Here is an 18,151-nt window from a genome sequence, read left to right on the forward strand (position 1 = left end):
AAACAAACAATATCTTTTAAAAGAGGAAACCTCGATTTCCATGGTGAGAAGTTAGCGATTACAGAGATGTGTGTCATCTATAGCCAGCAGAAAGCAACACCTTGTTCAAGATTTCAGCACTCGCCTGCAGAATCTAGGGAGTCTCCATCAGCTTATTCTTATAGACCCCATGTCTTCGTGCCCTTTCCTTTTGCCCCGGCAATTCCACAGATGCATGACAAATCCACAGCTCACAGAAGCCACTTTTCCTTTCTTTTATTTGATAAGACACAGAAAAAATTGATAGAGGTGAGTGAGAGAGAGAGAGAGAGAGAAAGAGAGAGAGACCAGTGTAACAGCTCTACTGCTTGTGACACTTCCCTTCTGCAGGTGCGAACAAAGGGCTTAAACCTGGGTCCTTGCACATAGTAATGTATTCACTCCAGTGGGTGCACTACTGCTTAGTCCCAGGAAAAAAAATAATGCCTACAATTCGATGACAGAGAGAACACAGGAGGCTGGGTGGTAGCACATCCAATTAAGCACACATAATACTATGCACAAGGACCTGTGCAAGGATATGGGTTTAAGTCCCTGGCTTCCCATCTTCAGGGGGGATGCATCACAAGGAGAAAATCAGGTCTGCAGGTGTCTATCTTCCTCTCTCATTATCTACCTCTCCCTCCTCTCTCAATTTCTCTCTGTCTTATCCAATAAAATGGAGAAAAAATGGCTGCCAGGAGCAGTGGATTCATTATGCTGGCACTAAGCCCCAGGGATAACCCTAGGAGATAGATATATGATTGATAGATAGATAGATAGATGATAGATAGATAGATAGATAGATAGATAGATAGATAGAAAAAACAGTTGACAAATAAGAGCCTGCATGTGAACAAACATTTCCCTGAAATGAAATGTATGAATGGAAAAATGAGCATCAACTCCTCCACTTCATGAGTCATAACTCTGAATCAGATGGTGAGAACAGTTTGCCACAGCTAACAATGGCTGATAAACACACACTCATGGGGTGTCTGTTATTTTGAAATGTGATCCTGCTAATTAAACCACTGAGGTTTTATGGCGTGTGTGTGTGTGTGTGTGTGTGTGTGTGTGTGTGTACATGGCTGTGTCCACACTCATCCAAGAAAGCCCCAGTCAGACACTGTGGACAACTGTGCTCTAGAGGATGATTAATTCTAGGCCTACATGAGGAACTTCATTAGCAACCTTCATTTACTTGGTGGGATGCACTGGATCGGCCTTCTCGTGGTGCATCCCGTGAGTACCCATTCATTGGGGAAACTGACGATCCTTCCTAGCCGACTGAATCCACATGGATCGCAGTCACTTTCAAAGCCAGCAACAAGCAGCTCCTGACAGCTTTCAACCTGACGCTGTTGACTGGCTATGGAAGAAGGGCAAACGCTAGAAGAAGAAGAAGAATTTACTTGGTGAATCACAGCTTTGTTATCTCTGCATGATTGTCGGAGTCATTTCCTGTCCCATTCTATCTTCTTTCTTTTTCTATATGTGTAAAATCTGCATCCTGAAGACATTTACACATCCTTCTTCCTTTTCTTTTGACTCGTAATCCATCTCCTTAACCACCACCCATGAGGGACTCCTAACTAGTCCTGAGCCTCTATTTCCCTGAAGACTCAAGTCATAGCACATGTATCATTGCTTATGCTGACTAGTTCATGCCCATTCTCAAAACAGCCTACAATGTGGACATGTCCACTGTTCTGTGACTCTTCATCAGGGTAAGAAAGGTCTGTGTCTCCTTCCTCAGAAGCTAAAGGGACTAAAACATCTTTATCAGTGCCTGAACGCTCAGGATTTTTTGTTTGTTTATTTGTTTGTTTTTTTTTGTCAAACCATTATTTATTATGATTAGTAGTGGGTTGTGAAATTGTAAGATTATAGGGTATAGTTCCACATCACACCCACCACCAAAGTTCTATGCCCCAGAACTAATGTGGAAGGGAGTGAAGTCTACATTTTGGTCATGATCAGGACAGAAAGACAACAACACAGACATGGAATCTACAAGAGGAAGTCAGAGATGACCAGGAGAATGTAAATTTGGCAAGCTATCCTTAAATTCTTCAGCAAGATGTTGATTTTTGTAATCAAGGAAAGACAGCACCCTACTTGCAGAGACCTGGCTCTACTATGGGCCCATGAAAGTAGCAACAGTGGCTTCGTAAGGATGCCTGCAGAAGTCAGAGAGAGAGGAGTGGGTGAAGGACTTGAGGACAGAGCTCTGTTCTTGAATCTTCCTTCTGATCCCAGTAGAGAGCACTCAGCGGGCCATGAGGCAAAGCTCATAGGTGGGGGGGATGTTGCCAAAGCCAGACACCTTTGGAGTGATATCAATATCCTTGGGTGGCACCAGGGATCGTAGGGAGAAGTTCTGAAGGATGGAGGTGAAGTAGAGGAAGAGTTCCATGCGGGCCATGGCCTCCCCCAGGCAGATGCGTTTTCCTGTGGACACAGAGGAGGGTGGGTCACAGTGGCACTGGGATATGGGGGTGTGGGAAGAAACATTCTACCTCACCATCTCCCTGATCCTCAGCTTCCTCCTCAGTATCTCTGAGAATATCCACTCTACAGGTTATTATGGAGACTGTTGGGTGCCTTCACTTAGTACTGTTAGCAACTGTCGTTTATTATACTTAGTGTTGTTATACAACTGTCATTGTAGCTACCTCTCTAGTGTCTTAGGACTTCATCAGTTTCCAGGGTGGCATGGTTTCAAACTATCCTCAAATTGCAAGGCTGCCTTCATTTCAAATTCTCAAAGGTTTATCAACTACTCAAAAGTATTTGGCCCCCACCTGCATAGGGGGAAGCTTCACAAGTGGTGGAGCAGGGCTGCAGATATCTGTCTCTTTCCCTGTCTATCTTCACCCTTTCCTCTGAATTTCTCTCTGTCTCTACCTAATAAGTAAATTTTTAAAAAGTATTTGGCTACCAAAATGCTTATCAAAGCTCAGTCACAGTATCCTATGCTTTAAAGACATTATTCTGTGTATCACTCATAATGAGCTAAAGAAATTCATCCAGGACCCCGGTTTTCGTAAGTTGTGTGGTAAGACCTTGTTTATTAACAACTGTGTTGATTTCAGAGCTTTGTTTTGGTCCTGTGGTTCAAGGCTTTGTCAGGCTCAAGTAACTTTACTTTAAAATCCTATTGTAGGACTGGGGAGGTAGTGTAGTGGTTCTGCAAATACATGCCTGAGGCAACAAAGGTCCAGGTTCAGTCCCTGGCCCCACCATAAACCAGAGCTGAGCATTGCTCTGAAGAAAATAAAATCACATAAAATTCTATTGATACCATTCCAAGGTATTTATCCAATATATATGAAAACAAAATTTAAAAAAATACATGAACCTCTATAATCATAGCATCACTGTTTATATTAGCCAAAGTACACACCAGCTTAAATGCCCATCCACAGATCAGTGGAAAAGAAGCTGATGGAATGATACTATTCTACTGAAGATGAAATCATACCTTTTGGGATAGAAAGGGATGGAACTAAAGATAATAAAGCTAAATGAAATAAGTAAGAAAGTGACAGAACTATTACTGGAGGTTTTCACTCAAATGTAAAATAAATAACTAAAGTAAATAAACTGGCCAGCTTTTGCACTAAGTGAAAACTATGTTGGTTATCAGAATGGGGATGGGGTTAGGAATGAAGGGACAACTGGAGTGGCATTTCTAATTGGACTGCAATGGCACTTTGGTGGGTCCTGTGATTCCTATACAAACAGCTAGGGGAAACACAGATAGTTTGTTACTTTGAGGGGTGGGGGAAGAACGTACCAGAGGAAAAAGGCACAAAGGCTTCATTCTTCCTGAAGCGGCCCTGCTCATCCAGGAAGTGTTGGGGATAGAAGGCATCTGGGTAGCGGAAGTATTTGGGGTCTTTGAGGACTGAGCCAAGCAGAGGAAACACATCAGTGCCCTAGAGTGAAAATAGAGTCAGTTAGGAGAGTCAGTGTTGGGAGTGTAAAAGTTGGAATCCAGGAGGAGAAAGGAGTGAAGTGGAGGGAGAAAACGTAGTAGTGAAGGTGCAACACGACCTTAGGCAGGAGGTAGCCTCTGAATTGAGTATCCCGGATGACATTGTGAGGGACACCCATGGGCACAATATCTGTCAGTCTCTGAATCTCGTGGATCACGGCGTCTGTGTAAGGCATCTTCACCCTGTCATCCACACTCGGAATCTTGTGTGGCCCAATCACCTGGTCAATCTCTTCATGAATCTTCACTGGAAAAGGGCAGAAAGCAAAACAGGAAAAAAAAAAAAAAAAAAAGACACAAGAGATGTTTGTGGAAGCCCATGTTTGGCCGAGCAAGAGTGTGAGTAGGTATGATTATTGTTTTACTTTAGCAAATGAAAACTCCATTAGGACTAATGAGTACACCTCAGAAAATGGGAAACATCTCTCAGTCTGGAGCCTTGAGTGACCACTGAGACACTGGCTCTTTACTTGAAAGAATCAGTGGTTTTGGATGGTTGATGAGCTGGGAAATATCTTGTTCTAAGCTTTGGTTTCCATAAACTGATTTTTGGAAGATGGGGTAACTAGAGTTGGATTGACTAACAATAGCAATTATGGTAGAGCAATTAGTACTCTCTGTACTTCCTGCATGAATGACCTTGACCTTCTTTACCTTGACCTTCTGTACCTCTGTTTGGTTTCCTCTGTGAAAGCATTGTGATTTTTTTTTTAAATTTCCACCAGGGTTATTGCTGGAGCTTGGTACCTGCATGGAATATATTCCTGACAGGAATCTATTGTTCCTGTCAGGCATTTCCCCCCTCCTTTCTATTTTTATTAGATAGGAAAGATAGAAATTGAGAGGGGAGGGGGAGATAGAGAGGGAGAGGGAAAGGGAAGATAGAGAAGGATAGAGAAAGACAGATATCTGCAAACCTACTTCACTGCTCTTGCCCTGCGGGTAGGGAGCAGGGCCTTGAACCTGGGTCCTATGCATGGTAATGTGTGCACTTTTGGGGTAGGCTACTGCCCAGTCCAGGAATTGTGGTCTTTATTCCTTCCTTCCTTCTTTCCTTCCTTCATTCCTTCCTTCCTTCCTTCCTTTTCCTTCCATTTATTTATTTCTCTCTTTGCCTCACTCTTTCTTTTAAATATTTTTGCTTACTTATTTTTTAACTTACATCAGATCCTGCATGCAAGTAACTAGGAGACTACCTAAAATAGAACGTATCTGGGGGTCAGGCAGTAACACAGCGGGTTAAGTGCACATGGCATAAAGCACAAGGACCGCTGAGCCCCTGGCTCCCCACCTGCAGGAGGGTCGCTTCACAAGCAATGAAGCAGGTCTGCAGGTGTCTGGTCTGCAGGTGTCTATCTTTCTCTCCCCCTCTTTGTCTTCCCCTCCTCTCTTAGTTTCTCTCTGTCCTATCCAACAATGACAACAGCAATGACAACAATAACAATCACAACAACAATGATAAATAGCAAGGGTCACAAAAGGGAAAAAATAGCCTCCAGGGAGCAGTGGATTCGTGGTGTAGGCACCGAGCCCCAGTGACAACCCTGGAGGAAAAAAAAAGAATAGAACATATCCATTAAATATTTGATTGAAAAAAATATTTGATTGATTAAATTAGAAAGATACAATTCTGACAGTGGGGGTGAGAGTAGAGTGTTTGAGTGGGGACATTCTTCCTTACTGTGTTGAAGGAAGCCATTCCTCTACAATGAACTCCATTAGGAAGGAGAGGAACAAAGTTGATGGTGAGAATTGTGGGGAATTATACCCCTCTTATCCTACAGGTTTGTTTATCATTATTAAGTCAATAATATAAATAAATAAATATGGAAAAAGGAAGTATCTGTCTGGAAGTGGCAAGGAAGATGACCAACGGAAGAGATGGGAATGCAGGGCTGAGGGACACTTGAAGATGTCCTGCTGTTGTCATTGAAGATGGAGGAACAATCACAAGGGCAGAGATAGAAGGAATGCGGATGTAGAAGCTGGAAAAGGTATCATATCATATTCTACCTTGGTCCTGCCCACTGACAGTCTATTTGAGCTCTGGAACAGTGAGATGAAATTTATTTTCTTTTAAGTGACCACATTACATATCACAGAAGACATACTGAAAGAATTTATCAAGAGGCAGAAGCTATACCCAGTGACTGAATAAACCAATAAAGATTCCATAGCCAATTGTAGACCTTAAGATGCTAAGGTTTCAAGGGTATGCTCTGTTCTCTGTTGGGAGTGGATGTCACAGGGGGAGTTACCTTCCACCTCCGGATACTTCAGCAGCAGCAACATTCCATAACGCAGTGTTGAGCTCACGGTCTCTGTGCCAGCAAAGAAGAGGTTGAGAGTGGTGAGGACCAAGTTCTTCAGATTGAATTCTGTGTTGGGATTATTTTTATCCTGAAAATCAAAGGCACAGACCATAGGTCATCTTCCTATATAGCTTCTTGTTTTTCTACCAGGGATAAAACAGACTGTTGTGTTAACCAAATAAGCCAAGTGAGTCTTAGGAGAGGGAGCACCCAGAGTTAAAATCCCACGTTAAGAGTGTGCCTGTTGGGTTGGGGGTGGGGAAACTGCAAAGAGGAAGGCAGTGTGGTTACAGTGGAGTGAATGGTAAGAAGAGCTGAAGAAGAGAGTAGAGACTCAGGGCTGGGGATATAGCACAAAGGTTATGCCAAGAGTCTTTCACACCTGAGGCACCAAAGGTCCCAGGTTCCACCCCCAGCACCACCATTAGCCAGAGCTGAGTTGTGCTCTGTTAAAAATGAAATTAATTAATAAATCAACTAAAGTAGAAATTGACTCATCTGAATTGTCATTTCTACAATATTGATTGATATAATTTAAAACTTTCAAGAAGAGATTCTCTAGAATATAAAAGCATCAATTTCTAAAAAATTAAGAATATGATCCAGATGCAGCCCAAGGTGTTTTGCTGAGGCTGGAGCAGTGGATACAGAAGCATGAGGTCCTGAGTTCAAGATTTGGCATCACATATGCCAGAGTGAAGCTCCCCCTCTCTTTCCTTCTCATGTTAATAAATAGATTTTTGGGAGTTGGGCAGTAGGACAGCAGGTTAAGTGCACCTTGGCGCAAAGCGCCAGAACTGGAATAAGGATCTCGGTTCGAGCCTTAGGCTCCCCACCTGCAAGGAAGTCGCCTCACAAGCAATGAAGCAGTTCTACAGGTGTTTGTCTACCTTTCTCTCCCCCTCTTTGTCTTCCCCTCCTCTCTCCATTTCTCTCTGTCCTATCTAACAATGACGACATCAATAACAACAACAATAACTACAACAACAATGAAAAACAACAAGGGCAACAAAAGGGAAAATAAATAAATTTTTTTTAAAAATAGGGAGTCATGCAGTAGCGCAGCGGGTTAAGTGCAGGTGGTGCAAAGAGCAAGGACCGGTGTGAGGATCCCGGTTGGAGCCCCTGGCTTCCCATCTGCAGGGGAGTCGCTTCACAGGCAGTGAAGCAGGTCTGCAGGTGTCTTATCTTTTTCTTCCCCACTCTGTCTTCCCTCCTCTCCATTTCTCTCTGTCCTATCCAACAACAATGACATCAATAACAATAACTACAACAACAATAAAAAACAAAGGCAACAAAAGGGAAAAATAAATAAATATTTTAAAAATAAAAATAAATAAATAAGTAAAAATAAAAAACTATTTAAAAATATATATGATACAGATGGTTAAAATTCTAAATGCCCATGCCTCAAAGAATTTCAACTGTGAAATTTAATCTCTTGATTTTAAAGATTTGTATTGATTTAGCTTAAATTCCAAGACTAAGTATCTACATATCCACAGTTTTCAGTCTCTGGAACTTATGATTATAAAGGTGAATTACAGAAAAAAATAGTTAAGTGTCCAGGTAGCGGTGCACCTAGTTAAGCGCACACATTACAGTGTACAAGGACTCAGGTTCAAGCTTATGGTCCCCACCTGCAGGAGGAAAGCTTTATGAGTGGTGAAGCAGGGCTGCAAGTGTCTCTTTGTCTCTTTCCCTCTCTATCTTCCCCTTCCCTCTCAGCTTCTGTCTCCATAGAATAATAAATAAATTTTAAAAAATAAAGATTTATATTCCCATGTTCCCCAGTTTTCATATTCAAACTCAACATCCAAGGTGTAAGTGTTAACACACTTAGGCTTTCCATACTTCAGCTCTAATTTAAACTGAGTCATGTAAAACAATGCAGACTTTTTTGTTGTCTCCTGCAAGAATACAGATCAGTTTAAAGTTGCAGGTTCTAGTGGTTGAGGAGATGAAAGGATGGGGGCAAGAAGCAGAGGTACCTGGTGCATCTTGATGATAAAGCAGTCGATGAAATCTCGAGGGTTTTGTGGGTCCAGAGAGGCTTCATTCACCTTGACCTTAGAGGCGATGAAGTCCTTGAGCTCCTCTATCAAGTAATAGATGCGGTTGTGCCTGCCTGGCAAATACTGCATGACCCCAGAATACATATCATACAGCTGTGGGAGCAGGGAAAGAAGGCCGTCAGTGATGATGTCAGGGTAAGGGAGGACCTTGTCTGGCATGGGGAAGGTGGGCCCAGCAGCAGTCCTGGGGCTGAGAATTGGTTGTGTCCTTTTGCTTTTTAGATACTGGGGCATAGTGCATTTCCTCCCAGGGTTGTGAGGAAAATGAAGCTAGGTGAGTTCATTAGGTTTGGGTGGAGTGTGGGCAGAGAGTAGAGTGTCGTGCACCTGTGCCCAGGGTGTGCTCATCTCAATGAAACTTTCATTGATCATCTGCAGCAGCTTCAGGAACTGCTTGTCCTCATAGTCAAAGCGGCTTCCAAAGACCACGGAACTGATGACATTGGAGACAGTGCGGCTCAGGAAAAAAGTGGGGTCGATGGGCTCACCTAGGGGGATGGAAGTTACGTAAATTGCAGGCAGTCGGCAGGAGCATGGGATGTAAGGTGGTGACTCAGCCAAGGATATTACTCATTTTGCCCCACTGTTAAGAACAGATGTGAATGGTTCTACTGCTGTTTTGAGTCAGATTTCCCAGTCTATCATTCGGTGTAGGGACCACTTCATTAGTTAGTAAGGCTTTAATATAATTACTCATATCAAATGTTAAGCAGACTTTTCTGTAGAGTGAAGACTCAAGAAATGCTAGTGGAACTTTATCATTCCATTAAGTTGTTGGTGTTCAATTGTGTCTGTGATGCAAAATCACAGATTTGGGCAGGAAGTGGTAGAAAAAACACTTTTTTTTTTTTTTAAGGATGGCTGGCCTCTTCCTGATTCCATTGATTCTATTTCCTTCCCTTGTCTCTGTTGAACAGTTTGTAATACTAGTAAGGAAGCAGGGGACAATTTCTCAAGAACAACTCATGTTTTCACAAGAAAGTTTCTAAAATCTGTCTTGTACATAAACAAAGGGTTTATGTAGATGGAGTGTTATCAGTTGAGACCTGATGAGATATCTCTGATGTAAAGAAATAGATTAATATTTCAAGCTCCTATCTTATCTCTGTATTTCCCATCCTCTGTGTTTTTATTCTTTTTTTTTTTCATTTTGATATCTTTATTTCCATAAAAGTTCATGAACAGTTAGACAATTCAGTTTAACATCTTGTTTTTTTTTCTTTTTTTTTCTTTAGACGTCTTTGGTTCCAGACTCTGCCTGGGGAGGGCACGAAGTCAATTCCTTTCAAAATATAACAAAATGTGTCCAGTTTCATTTTTTCACAAATATTTCTAAATAACTACTTCACAGCAATGAGAATATGTTTGACAATACTGAACTACACATATAAAAATGGTTAAGATGGGCAGAGGTAGGTAACATAATGTCTATGCAAACAGACCCTCATGCCTGAGACTCTGAGGTCCTAGGTTCAATCCCTGCATCACCATAAACCAGAGCTGAGCAGCGCTCTGGAAAAGAAAAAATGGTTCAGATGGTAAAAACAAGATGTTACTTTTTTTTTTTTTACTATGACTTGGTGTGTGTATGTAATGATATTTGAGTCCATCACCTGAAAGGTCACTAACTCACATTCTGCTGAGTCTGAATGAATTATCAGGAGCTTAACAGCTCCCTGAGAGCCATTTGATTTAATATTCTAGACAATCAGTCCCCAAGTGTCACTCATACTAATTTTTAACATGAAACCTGACTGGAAGTCTCAGCAAATCCTTAACCTTTCCCCATCCTCTGCCATTCTCGAGTTGTCTCCTTTCAAAGCTCACCTTTTCATTATGGAACAAATCCCTTTTGTCTGCCATACCTTTGGTCTTCCGTAATTCCTCTAATAGGAAGCCAGCCTCCTCCTGGATCCTCTCCTCAATGCTTCGCTTTCCCATTCCAAAGTCCCGGAGAATGGTCAGAGAGAAACGTCGGAGAATTCTCCAACGTTCTCCATTAGCTAGAGCGACCCCTGTGGGAATTTCAGAGTCAGACTACCTGCCTGCTCCTTTCTGTGTCCATCCTAGTGCTATTCAAGGACAGGTACACTTATTAAAATTCTAGACTTTTCTCTCTGGAAAGCTTCTCACCACCTTCAAGTTTGGTGGGGGGGTTTGGGGGGTATTTCTCCCTATGGAACACTCAACACTAACAGGACTGAGATGGAGAAATAAGAGTCAGAGGATGATCAAGAAGTATAGAGAAAGGGATAAATAGCTGCATGGGTGCACAGGAACATAAAGGTAAGTAGATCTGGAATGCCATATAAAGTTCCCCCAAATTAAAGAGATTATTTTACTTTCTCTGTGCCAGCTGAAGTCTCTAGACTGGGGTAGGGAATCTTTATTGTGCCAAGGGTCATTTGGATATTTATAATATCACTCACAGGCCACACAAAAGTAACAATTTAAAAATCACAGGGACCCTTCCAGTGGAGGTGATGGGATGCAGAACTCTGGTGGTGTGAACGGTATGGAATTGTACCCCTTTTACCCCACAGTTTTGTAGATCAATATTATTAAATCAATAATAAAATAAAATTTAAAATATATATATAAGTGTTTGTTTGACACCTATCTTGTGGAAATGCATCCTTGTGACAAGAACACTTCTATAAATCTACATTTCTCAATAAAGTGATATTGGAATAAAATAAGTTTTAAAAATTAACACTTTATATTGCTATGAACAAAGGTACTAGATTTACAGGATTTTGACTCCTTCCTGTGGTTATATGAGCAGTGGTGGGAAAGCTTAATGGAGTGTTTTGTGGATTAAGGAATGAGAGGAAGTGTCTATGACTGCAATCATATGATTGAGTGTATAAAAGAATTAATGCCTCAGTAAAGGACTAATGGTTTTCAGTTGGATACCTGAAAGGTTAATGGGGTGAGTTGGTGGATGGATGATGGATGGATGGATGGATGGATGGGTGTATGATGGATGGGAAGATTAACAGATGCAGAAACAGTAGAAGGTTTAATGAACAGATGTTCAGAATGACAGGAAGATGAGTTAGAAGAAATTCTCTTTCTCTAGATGTATAGATGAATGTAATGTGAAGATATTTCTATGGAAAGATGAATTATTGACAGGCTTTTGCTGAAACAGAAGGTAAAGGGATAAGTAGGAGGAAAAAAATAGAGATAGATGAATGGATGGAAGTAGGGAAAGTGGTTTGAGGCTACTTAGTGTTGAAGTGAGTGGGCCATTTAGAGATAGATGGATTGGTAGTGCAAAAAAAAAAAAAGGAGACAGAGTGAAGGAAACAGAAACTTGTGGGTAGAGTGTGTGTATGCATAGGGAAATAAAAAGTGAAACTGGTTGTGAGAGTGTCAGAGGGCAACCTGAGGGTGTCAGTTATTTTAATGATAAAAATAATTTAAGCTAGAGAGATATCTCACTGGGTGGTCTGGGAGCCTGTAAAGTGGATAAAGCACTGGACCCTCAAGCATGAGAGATATCTCACTGGGAAGGGTGCCTGCCTTGCCATGCCCATGGCTACAGTTTGAGCCTTGTCACCACATAGGAGGTGTTATGGCACCAAAGGACATTCCAGTGCTATGATATCTCTCTCTCTCTCTCTCTCTCTCTCTCTCTCTCTCTTCTCTCTCTACTCTATCTGAATGAAAAAAGTGGCATGAAGGAGTGAAATGGTACCTGTGTGAGACCTTATCTCCTCAAAAAGCAGACAGAAGGTTAAAAATAATAACTGGTTGTGCATGTACAAACTGTATTCACTGTCAAATGTAAAACATTAATCCCCCAATAAAGAAAAAAGAAGAAATAATAATAACTGAAGTAGTACAGAAGACATACATATTTCTATGCACAAGGACCTGGGTTTGAGCCTCTGATCCCTACCTATAAGGGCGGTGCTTTATGAGTGGTGAAGCAAGTCTACAAGTGTTCATTTTTATCTCTACCTTCCCCTCCTCTCTCAATTTCTCTCTGTCCTATCCAATAAAAAAGGGGAAAAATGTCACCAGTTCCTGTGGATTTGTAGTGCCAGCACCAAGCCCTGGTGATAACCCTGGAGGCAATAAAAAAGAAAGAGAAAGGAAAGAAAGAAAGAAAAAAAAAAAGGTGATTTGAGTTCAAAGTAAAACTGGTTTTACCACTTGCCACATAATATTTCCAAACTTTCCTCACCCCCCACACACACACATTCATGAAGGACAATACTTACCTATAAAGAGCCCGAGGCATTATAGTCCTTTTGCTCTTAATGTTGTCACTTACCATAACCTTGAAAGTTTCGTTCAATTGAAGCCAGTTCTCCACGGCCACTGAAGTCATCTGCCTTGTCTACCAGGGCCTCCTTCACTGCTTCATGTCCACACAAAACAACTACCGGCCGAGGTCCCATGTACACAGTGAAGACAGGGCCATATTTCTCCTTTAGCTGGGAGTGAAGGATGACATAAGAGGTGGAGTTTGATTGGAGCACCACATGTAGATGAATCAAGATTTTGGCAAGAGAATTATTTCAAAGAGAGGCAAATGTGGGAATAACAGATAAAGGCGATTCCTGGGTGAGTCCTTGGAAGGGAAACTATTGAGAAAAGGAGGGCACAAACACCTTGGCACCTCTGATCCTGGACAAGACTACCAACATCACCTCCACAGGTCTTCATTTCATCATCTGTGCAAAGATGGACCTAGATGAAATGGCCTCCAGGATCCACACTTCTCTTTCTGAAATACAGAATTTCTAAATGTCTAATGTTTCATGATACCAAATCTTCCAAGGCAATCAGAGTAGTTTTTATGTTTAAAGATATAAAGTCCTGGGGTTGGGTGGTGGTGTACCTAGTTGAGTGCACATGTTACAAAGCACAAGGACCTGGGTTCAAGTCTCTGGTCCCCACCTGCAGAGGGAAAGCTTTGAAAGTGGTGAAGGAGTGCTGCGGGTGTCTCTCTGTCTCTCTCCCTCTCTATCTTACCCTATCCTCTCAACTTCTGGATATCTCCATTGAAGAAATAAAGATAATTAAAATAAAGGATTTTAATTCCTAAGTTACAGTGTCTATTTGCAAGAGTTTTAAGATTCTGAAATTTCAAGATTCTGAGTTTGTATTTTCTTTACTTTCTTTTTTATTTATTTTTATTTTTTATTGCCACCAGTGTTATTACTGGAGCTCTGTGCCAGCACTATGAATCCACCACTCCAGGTAGCCATTTTGCCTTTCTTTCCTTTATTTTTTATTGGATAGGACAGAGAGGAATTGGGAGTGAATGGGGAGAGATGAGAGAGAGAGAGAGACAGAGAGAAAGAGAGAGAGAGAAACCTGCAGATCTGCTTCACCACTTGCGAAGCATCTCCCCTGCAGTTGGAGAGCAAAAGCTCAAACTAGGATCCTTAGACACAGTAACATGTACATTCAACAAGGTACGGTACCACCGGCCCCCCAGAAAGATATTTTCAAGAGTCTTTGTTTTGGAATTTGTAAGGCTATATATATGTAGGTCTTGGTTGGTTGCCTACCTGGTAGAGCACACACATGTGTGAGGAACTGGGTTCAACTCCCAGGTCCACACCTGCAGGAAGGAAGCTTCACGAGCAGTGGAGCAGTGCTTCAGGTGTATTTCCTTTTCTCTGATTTTCTCTGTCTCTCTCTCACCCTCAATCCAAAAAAGGAAAGAAAAGAATAAAAAATGGCCACCAGAAACTATGGAGCCATGTAGGCACTGAGCCCCAGTGATAACCTTGGTAGCAGAATAAACAGACAGACAGATAAACAAAGTTATGTATACACTTGTTTATAGGATTAGCATCTTTCAGCCCTAGGAGAGAAGCAGTCAAACTCACCTTCATAAAAGATTGAAAGGTGGCATCAGTACTGACTTGTAACAGGTTCCCCAAAAAGGGTATTGGTGTGGGGCCAGGGGGAAGCTTTCCTCCCTTGCTTCTCTGTTTCCAGGCAATGAGGATGAACAGACAAGACAAGCAGAGTGCCAGAAAGATGGTGAAGGCCCCTCCCAGTTCCATGGTGCCAGGTCGAAAGAAAAGCTGTTTTCAGGGCACCAGATCCTGCCTAAATATGTTCTGGTCAATCAGCTGTGCAGAAATATGAACACCCTGGGATTTAAGTGTTCTTGGTTTAGATGCCATTGGGGAAGTAGTTAAGTTATCTGGGGGGTAGTTATATAACATATAATCCCCCATCTGAATAAAGGTGGATTGAATTCACCCAGGCAAATCCTCAGGGGCCATTTCCCTGTATTCATATTTCCAGTCTTTTGGTTCTTCTCCCTCAGCACAAACCCTAGTTCAACATGTCTTGGTTGAGTGTGAGAGGCAGGAAAACATCACCTTTTTAAACCAGAACACTGCTCAACTTCAGCAGATGGTGGTCCCAGCTGTTGAACCTATCAATAGGATCTTGGTGTCTTCTCAGGCATACAGGTCTGCTGTGTAAACCACTGTGCCATTTCTAGAGTACAAATATCATTTTCAGGCTGATTGCATTTAGATATAAGACAACCTGGATTCAAACTTCAGCTCCATTTTTTTTCCATTTTTTTTCATTCATTTTTTCATTCACTCTCCCCTCTTAGCCTCAATTTCCCTGCAATTCAAATCAGGTCACCATACCTAATGTGTTAGGAAGTCATCGCAAAAAACAGACATGACTCCTTTCTCTTTCCCTCTCCTTTCTTTCAGAGGATGGAGAGGATGGGCCAAAAATCCAAAGTGGAGGTGGACAGAGAGACACAGAAACAGAGACAGAGACATACCTAGATCAAAATGAAATGGAGTGAGGGTGACTTGTAGTCCATAGAGTATGTGCGTAGAGGGATATTCTAAAGTAATTGTACTTGGTAGATAAAATATATAAACTAGTATATTCATGGGCTCTTTGGAATATAATCAAAATAGGCCTACTAACTATTTACAAAACAGAGACCCCAAACTCTTCATCTGAACTATTCCAGCATTTAGGTTCATAATTAGTCAACAATTTGTTTGGCTTTATATGTTAACTCTTTTCTCAGCCACCAGGTTCCAGATGCTAACATGAGGCCAACCGGAACTCCCTGGACAGATGATTCCACCAGTGTGTCCTGGAGCCCTGCTTCCCCAGAGCCCCACCTCACTAGGGAAAAAGAGAGACAAGCTAGGAGTATGGGTCTGTCAACCTGTCAACGCCCATGTTCAGCAGGGAAGCAATTACAGAAGACAGACCTTCCACCTTCTGCACCTCATAATGACCCTGGTTCCATACTCCCAGAGGGTTAAAGAATAGGAAAGCTATCAGGGGAGGAGATGGGATACGAAGTTATGATGGTGGGAATTTTATGGAGTTGTACCCCTCTTATCCTACGTTTTTTGTCAGTGTTTAAAATATAATCTGAAATGTTCTATATCCATACACCTGCTTATTAATAATGAAGCTTGTTAAAACTCAGATATGTTGTGGTTAATTCTAACTTGAGTTAGCAAATATAAGTAAACTCTTATGTAACTTGGTTATGGGGCCAGGCGGTGGTGCACCTAGTTAAGTGCACATAGTGCTATGCTTAGGGACCCAGGTTCAAGCCCTTGCTCCACACCTACAGGAAGTCTGCTTCACAAGTGGTGAAGGAGGACTGCAGGTGTTTTTCTCTCCCTCTCTCCCTCTCCCTGTCCTCTCACAATCTCTTTTTGTCCTATCTAATAAAAATTAGAATAAAAAAAGAAGAAGAAATGGCCACTGGGAGCAGTAGACTTGTAGTGCTAGCACTGAGCCCCAGCAATAATCTTGTTGGCAATTAAAAAATAAACTTAGGACCGTGACCCATCCCTCCCGCCCATTCCCACCCCCCACTGGCCCAGGAAGCTACATGTCTACCCCTCACCACTGGGTTTTTACTTTGGTGCCCTACTTACAATTTGATCAGGTCCTGCTTTTAGTTTCCCTTTCAGATCTTCTAAGTCAGCTTCTGTTGATGAGTGGGATCATCCCATACTCATCTTTAACTTTCTGACTTAGTCCACTTAACATAATTCCTTCTAGCTCTGTCCAAGATGGGTCAGAGAAGGTGAGTTCATTGTTCTTGATAGCTGCATAGTATTCCATTGTGTATATATACCACAGCTTTCTCAGCCATTCATCTGTTGTTGGGCACCTGGGTTGCTTCCAGGTTTTAGCTATTATGAATTATGCTGCTATGAACATAGGAGTACACACCTCTTTTTGGTTGGGTGTTATGGAGTCCTTGGGGTATAACCCCAGGAGAGGAATTATTGGGTCATATGGAAGGTCCATGTCTAGCCTTCTGAGAGTTTTCCAGACTGCTCTCCACAGAGGCTGTACCAATTTACATTCCCACCAGCAATGTAAAAGGGTTCCTCTGTCCCCACATCCTCTCCAGCATTTGTTGCTGCTGTCCTTTGGTGATGGGAATGGTGTTTATGTACACTTCTAGCAAAATGTAGACATATAAATCAGTAGTTAATTAATATGAGAGGGGGAAATCAATTGTATGTCTCAAAGGTTCTCAAAAGACAAACTGAATCTTTTTAATAGATAGGCTACGTATTTGATATGCGGACTCTCTCAAAAGCCTAGACCAAGTAGATTAGAAGCTTCCAATAGCACAGCTATATACAAGATACTGGGTACTGTACAGCAAACCATAACAAAGGGACTTTTCAAAGTTAACCCAATTAACAAATAATGTGATGATAATGTTAACTATTGATTGTCTTTTTGAACCCTAAGACAGCAGGAACCTCACATCTTCACTATAGAGCCCCTACTTGCCCCAGTCCTGGCACCCTTGGATAGGGCTCACTTTCCCGTATGCTTCTCCCAATCCATACCAAATAATATTGCATCCGCCGATCACAACCTAACCAAAGCAACGATTGCCATCTCAACATGCTTCACCTCAGAGTGTATCCAGAGACTTCACGTGTGGAATGACAACCCTTCAGCTTCATTACTCGGGTGAGACCTTTCCTTTTATAGTACACTCTAATTTCATCTCAGGTAGTTCACTTTCTAACAAAGTCCCATAACCTAGACATACACCAGTTTCTGTGAGAGAGAGCGTATGTGCACACGTATCCATAAACTACTGCAAAATATATACCTGAAAGCAGGATTACACTAGAGTTTGCAGTGAGTACCTCCCTAACACTTCCTCTCCACTATTCCAATCTTGGGATCCATGATTGCTCAACAAATTGTTTGGCTTTGTATGTTAACTCTCTTTTCAATCACCAGGTTCCAGATGCCACCAGGATGCTGGCTAGGCTTCCCTGGATTGAAGACCCCACCAATGTGTCCTGGAGCTCAGCTTCCCCAGAGACACACCTTACTAGGGAAAGAGAGAGGCAGACTGGGAGTATGGACCGACCAGTCAACGCCCATGTTCAGCGGGGAAGCAATTACAGAAGCCAGACCCTCTACCTTCAGCAACCCTCAACGACCCTGGGTCCATGCTCCCAGAGGGCTAGAGAATGGGAAAGCTATCATGGGAGAGGGTGGGTTATGGGGATTGGGTGGTGGGAATTGTGTGGAGTTGTACCCCTCCTACCTTATGCTTTTGTTCACTAATCCTTTCTTAAATTAAAAATTTAAATTAAAAAATAATAATAAAAAAATAAACTTGTTTATAATATTAATAACTTCAATTATGGTCACTTAAAATTCCTTATAAGGCTACTTTCTATAAGACTTTTCCCTTTTTTTCTCTTTGGAGCATATGT

The 18,151-nt window shown here is 41.9% G+C and overlaps 1 protein-coding gene across 2 annotated transcripts; it reads right to left on the bottom strand.

Annotated features, from left to right (window-relative positions):
• Positions 1-1,818: 1,818 nt before the first annotated feature.
• LOC103125776 (cytochrome P450 2G1) lies at positions 1,819-14,571 on the bottom strand. Of its 2 annotated transcripts, XM_007536601.2 has the most exons (9): positions 14,264-14,571; positions 12,694-12,856; positions 10,274-10,423; positions 8,736-8,896; positions 8,325-8,501; positions 6,280-6,421; positions 4,081-4,268; positions 3,821-3,962; positions 1,819-2,472 (listed from the first exon to the last, which is right to left on the bottom strand). In XM_007536601.2, the coding sequence occupies exons 1-9, from the start codon at positions 14,441-14,443 to the stop codon at positions 2,291-2,293; spliced, it is 1,485 nt and encodes a 494-aa protein (XP_007536663.1). In that variant the 5' UTR covers positions 14,444-14,571; the 3' UTR covers positions 1,819-2,290. The 2 variants fall into 2 exon arrangements, with proteins under 2 accessions (XP_007536663.1, XP_060041977.1); XM_060185994.1 differs by lacking the exon at positions 14,264-14,571 and having other exon boundaries at positions 12,694-13,747.
• Positions 14,572-18,151: the final 3,580 nt, after the last annotated feature.

The sequence above is a fragment of the Erinaceus europaeus genome, chromosome 2, assembly GCF_950295315.1.
Source record: "Erinaceus europaeus chromosome 2, mEriEur2.1, whole genome shotgun sequence".
NCBI lineage: Eukaryota > Metazoa > Chordata > Mammalia > Eulipotyphla > Erinaceidae > Erinaceus > Erinaceus europaeus.

Coding starts and splice junctions, on each gene's coding strand:
- LOC103125776 (XM_007536601.2), bottom strand. CDS start 14,443: ATGGAACTGGGAGGGGCCTTCACCATCTTTCTGGCACTCTGCTTGTCT. Junction 10,424..12,693: donor ACGAAACTTTCAAGGTTATG/GTAAGTGACAAC, acceptor AAATTCCCACAG/GGGTCGCTCTAGCTAATGGA. Junction 2,473..3,820: donor CTTTGTGCCTTTTTCCTCTG/GTACGTTCTTCC, acceptor CTGTGTCCACAG/GAAAACGCATCTGCCTGGGG.